Genomic DNA, 10,630 nt, shown 5'->3' with positions numbered 1-10,630 from the left:
TCTAAAAAATGTTAATTGGAATCTATCTCAGTTTCTTAATTCCTCCATCATCATCTCAAATTGGATCCTAACCTCACCCTTTTACAAAATCCTGAGCCTCAGCATCCCTTCTGTTTCCCAGTGACATGATACAGTGCTGCCTCCATTTATTTTAGTTCCCTGCATTCTGAAATGTTTGATGTGTTGAGGAAGAGATTTTAACCAAGAGCAAATGAGAGCTAGAAGTGCATGCGCACTCCCTGTATGGCATGATTACCACGAGAGAAGGGCCAAAACTACAGACCCAGACCTGAACTTCCCCAGTCTGAATATGATAGGTATGAGCTCGTTTCTAATTATTACATTGTGTAGAGAGAGTTTTTCATCCAACTGAGAATCAAAGGAAGAAGTGACAGATATTACAAAAAAGTAGATGCTCCCTTGCTAGCAGAGTTTGGGAAGTACTGGGTGAAATCATAGAATAAGTGCAATGGCGCTTTGCATTCCTTGGCAGTGTTCTGGAAGCTCCTTCTCAGGTGAACTTTTGCCTGCCAGAGAGAGCAGCGGGCCTTCATTTGAAGAAATTGGAACTCCCTCCCTGCACTTATTCACCACCAAGTTAGCTTTTCTGCCTTGCACTATTCCCACCAGCCAACCCTCAATGCTTGTCTAATCCCTCTCCAGTTTCTCCCATATGCTCTCAAATGTATTAAACCACCACTGGAAATTTTTTTTCTCTATTTCTACTTGGATACAATAACCTTTGATGCATCTGGTCCCAGAGGGAATTTGAACAGTTGATTAGTTTAAATAAGTTTGCCTGTTAGATGTGTCTTTTTTTATGGCTTTTGATTTTTGAGACTATGTCAGCCTAGCAGTCCACCTCAAAGCAGGAAAGAAATCTAGGGCCCTTATCATGGGACATGCTGTGTGCTCACTGGAGTTAATAAAGATAGAGGGCATTCAGCACCAGGCAGGAAGTACTTTAGCACCTTGCAGGATCAGGTCCTAACCAATAAAAGAGCTATTACAAGTTCTCCAAAGAAATGCTCATAGTCACACAATGCTTTCCCTGCAGTTAATTACAGTTACTGACATAAACTAACTGAGGATGAACCCAGCATCTGAAGTAACTGAAGCAAAGGGAGGCCAGCAGAATGTTAAGATACTCAGAAATTGGTAGGAGAGATGGAACACATGTTATTGGACAACAAAATTACAACCCAGGTGATTATGGAACATTTGTTTCTATAATCAAGTATCAGAGGGGTAGCCGTGTTAGTCTGAATCTGTAAAAAGCAACAGAGGGTCCTGTGGCACCTTTGAGACTAACAGAAGTATTGGGAGCATAAGCTTTCGTGGGTAAGAACCTCACTTCTTCAGACTTGCATTTGAAGAAGTGAGGTTCTTACCCATGAAAGCTTATGCTCCCAATACTTCTGTTAGTCTCAAAGGTGCCACAGGACCCTCTGTTGCTTGTTTCTATAAGTATCTCCACAAGGAACAAACACTTAATAATGGGCTATCTTGAAAGGAAAACTATAACACAATTCAATGGCTGGAAATTGAAGCTAGACAAATTCAGACTGGAAATAAGGTGTACATTTTTAACAGTGAGTGTAATTAACCATTGGAACAATTTGCCAAGGGTTGTGGTGGATTCTTCATCACTGACAATTTTTAAATCAAGATTGGATATTTCTCTAAAAGATCTGCTCTAAGAATTATTTTGGGGAAGTTTTATGGCCTGTGTTATACTGGAGGTCCCTTCTGGCCTAGGAATCTATTAAAACAACCGCATGGCTCAGAGATGCTTACTGTTTTATCCACTCAAAGTTCACTTCCTAAGTGTACTAACATGCTCCAGCATGTGCAACTGTTGTGGGATAGCTACTTGAGGCAGATGCTTTTCAGCCTCATGCATGCAGTCGTATGTGACTTCATACTCCACAGGTATCCATAGTTGAAATAATATGATCTGAACTGAACAATTGCCCTTGAGTCCTCTTTCAAAGATAAGCAACATTGGAACTCATTATTTTTCTCATGTGCAGAAAGCAGGCTGCCTTATTTTAAATTCTTTTACTCATAAAAATACATAATGCCCCATGATTCCCGCCTTTACTTGCATGACTCACAGCATTGTCATAAATCACATTACTCCTGCACTATATAAAAAAAACTTCACAAGATGGGAAAATTAATCACAATCATATATCACAGAAAACTGTGTACATTTTTTCCCCATACAGGACATACTTCAACTAAAATAATTTTGACACCAATGATAGTGTTCCTTCTTCCTGTTAGAAGTAGGGTTTTTCCCCCCCATTTTGGTACATAAATAGAAGAGAACAGTCTTTGAAATATTTACGTCCAGAAGATTTTGCTGCTGTTTTTGCTGACATATTCAATTCTCATTTTCTCTCCAGCCACGGGCATTCTTCCCAAATTTATAGACTAATCTTCGGCCATCCACACGCTCCAGTATTTCTCTTTTATAATAGTATCTGTTAAAAGAAAAAAAAAAGAAATAGATTTGATACTAGGCATTAGAGTTGAGAATAGTCTTTAAGGGACACTGTCTACTAAGAAATCACACTTGTAACTGAACATGTTTTACCTACTTTTATTACAAGTAAAATCTAAGGTTATTGTGTAAAGAGATTAGAGAAAACATCTTAACTCTTTTTTATTTTACTTTGTTTTAGTTTATACATTTGCCTGCACCTTGAGTGGACTATGCCACTTTTCAGAAACACCAGCTCATAGCTTATTCAGTGCTGCCAACTCTTGTAACTGTATCGCAAGTTTCATGATATTTGACATTTCTGTAAAAGTGCCTGCTTCTGGAATCCTGTGATCAGGAAAGAATCTCATCTTTCATTTAAAACAAAAAAGAAGTTCCTAGCCCTACTGGGTACGGAGAAAAGCTTGAAAATGTGAACATCAAAAGGAACCCATGATTTTTAAGCCAATCTCATTATTTTGGGGGGCTTGACTTTTATGTGCAGGTTGGCAATACTGCTTATGCATTGCTTAGGCCCAATTTAAATCCTTTGAGTTTAGTAGTGACAAGGTCTTGAGCTGGCTCCTTTGCAGGGGGGTGAGTTTTACCTTTTGTGTTTAACCTTCTATAACAGTTAGTTTCACCTGTTTGCGTGGCTTGTTCACACAGCAACAAGGGGAGACAAAAACACTTAAAAAAATAAGAAAATGTAATTATAACCCCCTCAAAATCAAGAAGGGTACTCAGATGGCAGACATAACCAATTAAACTACTTTTAACTCATTTTTTAAAATTAACAAGATTCCAAATTGATGCCATATCTCTTTAATTATTCTAGGATTCATGTTTTCTCAACTCATGCTACCTCATGGCCCGGCTGAGTTTTTCATAAGTCATGCTGCTATTGTTTTTCTTCTTTCCCCAGAGCTGAGCCACCGCCTCAGATTTTAAGAACCTGAAGACACCTTCAGACCGGTCTTCCCACTTTATTAATCCTGGGTTCTTCTCTGAATTCAGGAGAATATCTCTGATAAATTCCCAGAGGTGAGTTCCTCGAGGATCTGAAAGAAGATGGAAGAAACAGAAAGACTTTCTCTGGGGTATTTTTTGTTTTTGTTTTATTTTGGTATGGTAAGTTGCTCACAGAATGACTTGTCTGCATAGAAACCACAATCTGACTATGCCTCCAGACTTCCATGTACATTGTCTGAGATGTGTAAAGCAGTAATCTAAGCAGGGGCGGCTCCAGGCACCAGCGCAGCAAGCGTGTGCCTGGGGCGGCAAGCCGCAGGTGGGGTGGCGTGCCGGTCGTCGTGAGGGCGCAGTCAGGCAGCCTTCGGCAGCGTGCCTGTGGGACATCCACCGGTCCCGCGGCTTCGGCGGCAATTCGGCGGCGGGTACACCAAATCTGCGGGACCAGCGGACTGCCCGCAGGTGTGCTGCCGAAGGCTGCCTGACTGCCGTGCTTGGGGCGGCAAAAAACATAGAGCCGCCCCGAGACAAAGGGGGTGAGATAATATCTTTTATTTGACCAACTTCTGTTGGTGAGAGAGGCAAGCATTCGAGCCACACAGAGCTCTTCTTCTGGTCTGGGAAATGTACTCCAAGGGTCACAGCTAAATGCAAGGTGGGACAGATTGTTTAGCACATAGTCTAAGGGACCATTCAAGGTAGAAAGCTTGTCTCTCTCACCAACAGAAGTTGGTCCAAAAAAAGATTGTACTTCACCCCCCTTGTCTCTCTCATATTCTGGGACCAACACGGCTACAACTATACTGCATAAAGCAGTAATCTTGACATTTCTCAAATTGAGGTTATGTTCAGAATAGCTCCCCAAAGATTTGCATATCTCTGTAAAGCTGCAGCAAAATACTGCACCAACTCACCCTCAGTAACTTGTATGCAAAACAGAAAAATGGCACCTAAGCGAGTCTTTGTTTCATATTACAAAGCTCAGTGCTTTGCATTAAGCCTATCAAATGTGTACCCTGTTGAAGCCACATACCTCAGACCAGGAGTACTTGTGGCACCTTAGAGACTAACAAATTTATTAGAGCATACAGCCCACTTCTTCGAAAGCTTATGCTCTAATAAATTTGTTAGTCTCTAAGGTGCCACAAGTACTCCTGTTCTTTTTGCGGATACAGACTAACACGGCTGCTACTCTGATACCTCAGACCGCTGCTCTGTTGCTTTATACTTCTACACCATGACTTTTGGCACTTATACCCATTCAGGAAGGAAAATCACTTGGAGTAATTTGCCCAGAAAGCTGTCCTACTAAAGACTAAGGAGGATATTTTCATGACCCATTTGCCAAAATGGATGGAAATATTTGCACACCTAGGGTGTAACCTTCCCTTAAATCTCCATAATGGATGTGGATAATGAATCCTTCCTTAGTGGAGGAATGAGCCAAGGGCATTGCAAGGATTGAATTTCTCAGAGAGGAGATAGTTCTGGTGGCCAAGGCATCCCTAACTTCTTTTCAACCCAGCAATCATGTCCTAAAGGAGGACACAGTAAACATTCATCTAATTCTGTGTTTCTGAAAGGTCCTTATTGATTAGGGCATTATTTGGAACTTCTACCCTGGACAAAGCAGTTGGTCAGATCCTCAGCTGCTGTAAATCAGTGTAGCTCCATTTGACCCATTTGCTTTGAAACTGGGCTCTTTCTTTCTGTTGCTTCCTTTTTCTCCCAAAACTTGAACCTAAACTTGTTCTGTCTCTGGGCCATTAATCAAGCCACCAGTGTTGCCGTAAGTAGTTGACTTACTGTGCTTCTTGGTGTGGGACTTTGGAGGATGATCTTGTGTTTTTTTCTCATCTGAAAACTCTGCAGAGGATGAAAATTAAATTATTCTCATAAACTTGGCTAAAGGTTTTCTGTTGACTAGCATATTCAAAAATAAAAAACCACAACAATGAATAATTGCCTGTTTTAAAGATAATCATCTTTCAAAAACTAAATGAGTAATCCGGGGGTTATTTTTGGTTTCTGGGTTATATTTTAATCAGCCAGGCTACACTTCACAAAGAGATCATTGATGAATAAAGGACAAATACAGAGGTATACAGTTGACTCTGGACATGTTAATTAGATTAACAAATATCTCACCCCATGTCCCTTGCACCATGTATGTCAGAATAAAAAATAAGAGGATCATATATATAAAAGCAATCCTGAATTCTCCCATTATGGCCCAGACTTTGCTGTAGCATGTAACTTTGGGGGCACCTTTTTTTTTTCCCCCCGGTTGTTCTATAGATGATCTAATGTGAATTGCATGTACTGGTACTAATGTAATGTACACCCACCTGCCTAAATGGAGAATTATCTGACAGGGCATTGTTCTTAAGAAAATAAATAAAAGCCGAGTAGTCCCAGAACTCAAGCTGGTGTTGTTAGGAATTTTTGACAGCTGGGCACATATATTTTATTTGACAGCTATAAGCCACAAGAACATGCTACTTCTCATCAGTGCAACATTTTTGCCTGTAAACACTCTTAAAAGGCACCAGATTTCTAGCTCAAGCCATTCCTCAGAAAAAATAAAGAATAAGGAAGTTGTTCATTTCTTATGACCTAACTAAAGAAGATGATATTTCTGTGTTTAGTAGTCACCTTCTTGGAAATTAACAAAATCTGAATCTATTACTGACATTAACACAAAAGGTTTCTTTTAATCAGGCTGAGAACTTCCACAAAGTCTATGAGACAATTCTAATTATAAGTCCCTCTTGTGCTTGCTCTGCAGGATATTTAGAGACTGAATTCCATAAAGTAAATGCTTAAGACCTATGCATGTTTTTCCAGTGGCTAAGTATTTGCAATTACCATAATTTTGCATGGAAAGCAGGAATTTGCATGTGCAAATGACTTAACATAAATATCTATTTGCATAAAATCTTGCCTGATTAGCACATGCATCTACAATAATTGTATCTAAAAATATTGGTGCAAAAATATTTACAGACATACTGTACTCTACACCCAACTGGAAATATGAACTCAGAAGTAGGGTTGTCCAGAAAACTGAATATTAGGTCTAGGTGCAGGCCTGAAAAATTGAAAAAAAAATTATAATTTCAGGTCAGCCTGGATGAAAGTGTTTTGAAATTTTTGGTGAACCAAAATGTTAAAAAAATGAATTTCAATGTTGAGTGTTTTTAATACATTTTAAATTATTTTAAAAATAAAACCGAGGGAAATTCCCAAAACAAAAAGTCAAAATGTTTCATTTCATAAATGCTGAAATGCTGGAAAAAAACATTCTGACCAAAACAATTTGCCAGCATTGGTCTAAATTTGTGAATGGTTTTGATTAACCCAAATTTGCATTTTTGTGTTTGTGAAAAAAATGTTTCACACAAGATTTTGCTCAGCTCTACTCAGGGCAGAGAGGACAGTCCAGGCCTACCCTGTTTTAAGTCTGATATAGCATGGTCTTGATCCACAGTTGCAAATCAGCTCTGGGCTCATGTTTATATATCCTGCCCACTTTCAGAGAGCCCACTGTTTACTTGCCTGTCCACTTTCAGAGAGCACCAGCCACTGATGGAAGTCACTGAGCTTGTGGGAAAACAGTGAAATTAAACGAGGGCCTGATTTTGCTGACTTTATCCATGGTAAACTCCCATGGATGTCACTCAACTGCATATCAAAAGTCAGTGGGACTTTTGTCTTGATTAAGGACTGCAGCGTCAGGTCCTTAATTTGTAGGTAGTTTTACCTAACAATACGATTATTAAAAAAAACACCTGATTTTAGAATCCCCTATTTAGCTTAAAATGGCTTTGGTATATTCGCCTTAGCTGGTAATTTATTCAATGAAAGTCAATTGCCTTCTACTTAGTGATTTATTCTTTATTATACCTGTGTAAACAGCCTCCCATTCTGCCTTTACACTTCCACGAAGCCCTGTTCTGAGCACACAACATTTGAAGGCTGGGGCTTGACAGATGAAAAGAATTATGATGCAGTTTCAGCAAAGCTGCCTTGCAAAACTTGTGACAAAAGATTTCATATTATTTGCATATGATTCAGGTATGAGCTACTTCTTTATGAGATATACAAATTTAGTTTTTACAACAGGCTGTGCCCTTGGCGTGCCACCCTAGCTCTAGGCTCAACAAGTCAGCATATAAACACACCAAGCCAAGAATCTTGCTGATTCCCAGCACTGTCAGAAAGCTCTGAAGAGCTGGCAGCCATTTTATGAGAATGGGTGTGGGCAAGAGAAAAAGCAATTGGGTTTGGTGGGTTTTTTTTACATTTATTGCTGAATGCATTTGTTTAAAGTGCACGTCACCTTGGCGAGCCTTGCTGTGCTTCTAGGTGAGGGCCACACTGAGCATGCACATACAGATTCTGTTATTGTAATCTGCCCTTTAATTGTGACAGGTCAGTTTACGGATGAGGGCCCAGTGGGCAAATGAACTGGATAGCACCCAGCATGAGTCTCAGTGGGGAGCTGCAGAGGCAGTGGGAGGAGTGTAGTCACACTGCATTTCTTCTTTCCATCTCTTCCCATATCCCGTTCTTTAACCTTTCTTTTCTCTCTCTCTCTCTTTCTCTCTCTCTCTCACCCTGATATTTTTTTTACCTTTGATTCTTTTTCAGTATTTTTTTCTCTTTAGACTACTTTCTCTTTTCCCCCTTTCCTTTCCTTATGTTTTCTCCCCTCCTTCCCCATGTTCCCTCAAGAGTCCTTGCTTCTTGTCAATATCGACTTTTACTTCTCATCTTTCTCCTTCCTTCTCTTTCTTCTTTCCCCTCTTCTACCAGTTCTCCAATCTCTCTTCCTTTCTTCTCTTCCCATCACTTCTCTCTCTCCTCTTTCCTCACTCCCTGCCCACAGCTGCCACTAAGTCACCATCCTCTAAATCATGCTTGCCACATTTTCATGTGTCCACCCACCACCATTCACTTACGCTTTTACCACTCTTTACTTCCCATGCACCTGCCACTCACCCACTATCTCACTTGCCTACAAAAAGGCAGATTATATTCCTATTACATCCTCTTTATACTGCTCAGGAGGTGCAAAGAGGCCATCAAAGGGGTAAAATGTCATGCTGTGGACATGATGTGCAGAGGCACCATAGGGCTGGAGTAGGTGATCCACTGAAGCTGTGGGAAAGCTGCCTAGGAAGTATATCCGGGAACAGCTCCTGCTCTGTTGCAGTTCAGTAGGGGAGACTTACGCCTGCCTATGGCCACTCTGTGCTGATTAACACCATATCTGGCCATTGATACCTGTATATGAATCACTTTGCTCACCACTGAAGTGCACTTCTGAAGCGGGATGAGGCAGTCCTTTAGTTGTGCACAGCCACACCACACAACAGGTTATGACAGGATAGGGACATCTTATCTTTCTAACACTGTCTCTTCCACCTTGAGTAGGTCACTTGAAAAGATATGGGGAGTCACCCTGAGGTTACTGATTATTTGATGTTCTTTTTTTCTTGACAAAGAGAGGAGAGCAGAGCACCTTTTAAATAACTATTTAGTTAGGGTTGCTAAAATAGCTAATATCAACATCAATATTGCTTGGTTAAAAACTATTGGATGTCTACACTCAGACCTGCAACAGAAGACTTTTATATAGCAGTAATTCTAGGGTGTGTGACACAGATGATCAGCAATAGAATTAAGACTTCTTACCAAGAGGCTGGTGACTGGTAGTAGTCGTGGAAATCTGTGCGCGACAAAAAGTTTTACTGTCCAATAACTCTGAGGATTCAAAAGAAAAAGTTTTATGTTAACATCCTCTTACCACAATAAAACACTTCATAAATGCCTGAAGCATTGTGATGTTAGTTACCTACTGTGCTACCATAACCACTGTCATACAAATAATTCTCTTCTTTCCAGGAGGCCATTAAGGATGGATCTGAAGATAGGGACCAAAAGGAAAGTCTATATCAGTAAAAGAATACTATCCAGCAGCGAGGTGAGTAACAATGAGACACTGAACCAGTAGGACTAAGAGAAATGTGACAAATAGCAGACCATGGGGAAAAAAACATGCAGGTTGCTACACCATAGTCTGCTAGGTTCACCCATGTTGTTTGTATACTAGAGCAAATTTGTTAATACAGAACATTTATTTTTAAAAAATACTTTGTCTTGGCCTGTATTTTTCTAATATTCTCTCAGGTAATATTTCAACTATGTGTGTTCCAATGGGAGACCAGCTCTTCTTCCTGCCTGACCCAGCAGTGAAGTGTGTGACATTATGCTTTGTTGCTATAGAAATGATTGCATCCTCAACAATTCAGCATTCTAGTAGAATTGAAGAAATTAAGGTTTATTCTTTGTTTGTATTATGGTGGTGCCCAGAAGCCCTTACTGAGGCCAAGGCTCCCTTTAGTTAGCTGACATATCAGTTTATAGAAAAAAACATGATATAACTGAAAGTTCAATCTTCTATGTGGGTCCCATTTTATATTATTAGATATATGCAGAATCTCTATTGAGGATCATACTCAGGGCCTGGTGCTAAACTTACATATATCCCTAACCTAAAGGACATCTTATTGGGCACAAAATGCATAATGCATGAGTATGGAAGATTTTTAAAGCCATCCTTAGACTCATAGTGCTTCATACAATACAAGGAAAATTCAATGGAATGTTATAATAGCAGACTCATAACCTGCACACATTTGATTTTCTTCTCAGCTGCTGGTGAAATTATGATGCTTTTTACATTACAACTTTTCAGGCCAGAGATGTTAAGTTTGTCTTTCTTTCTCTTTCCAAATCAAAGGCCATGAAGCATAAGACTTTTTTCAAGTTAATGCAATTGGAAACTGAAAATGAGTCACTAGCTCAATCATCTTGCTTGGCTGCATTAACATTTATGACATGGGAATTTAGCAGGCATTAGAACTACATGTTGGGGCATCCCGAGCCCATGTTCTTACAGTAGCACACACCCTTTTCTTGTTTGGACATCTGATCCACCCACTGTTGTCTCTGAAAATAAACCTTACCCAGCTAAAGCTTGGGGGGATTATTTGGCCTCACACTTACAGCTGTGCCAGCATCCACACTGAGGCAACCTTCCTTGACTTAATAGGACCAGAGAGGATTCCCCTCTGAACCCACCAACTTCATTTCTATCTCATC

The 10,630-nt window shown here is 40.0% G+C and overlaps 1 protein-coding gene across 3 annotated transcripts in view; it reads right to left on the bottom strand.

The window, feature by feature from the left end:
* Window positions 1-1,516: 1,516 nt before the first annotated feature.
* The window catches only part of EHF (ETS homologous factor), a 42,188-nt gene continuing 33,074 nt past the window's right edge, over window positions 1,517-10,630 (bottom strand). For 2 of the 3 annotated variants that reach the window (XM_065592686.1, XM_005304540.4), the window contains 5 exons: window positions 9,321-9,389; window positions 9,161-9,229; window positions 5,267-5,326; window positions 3,354-3,549; window positions 1,517-2,489 (listed from right to left, as the gene is read on the bottom strand). In XM_065592686.1, coding sequence (XP_065448758.1) covers window positions 2,390-2,489; window positions 3,354-3,549; window positions 5,267-5,326; window positions 9,161-9,229; window positions 9,321-9,389 — 494 coding nt within the window. In that variant the 3' untranslated portion in view covers window positions 1,517-2,389. The remainder of the gene's footprint in view (window positions 2,490-3,353; window positions 3,550-5,266; window positions 5,327-9,160; window positions 9,230-9,320; window positions 9,390-10,630) is intronic. The other variant, XM_065592687.1, reaches the window with a different exon arrangement.

The sequence above is a fragment of the Chrysemys picta genome, chromosome 4 (assembly GCF_011386835.1).
Source record: "Chrysemys picta bellii isolate R12L10 chromosome 4, ASM1138683v2, whole genome shotgun sequence".
Classification (NCBI taxonomy): domain Eukaryota; kingdom Metazoa; phylum Chordata; order Testudines; family Emydidae; genus Chrysemys; species Chrysemys picta.
Note: the sequence above shows the minus strand (reverse complement) of the source record. Positions and strands in the feature narration are given on the sequence as shown.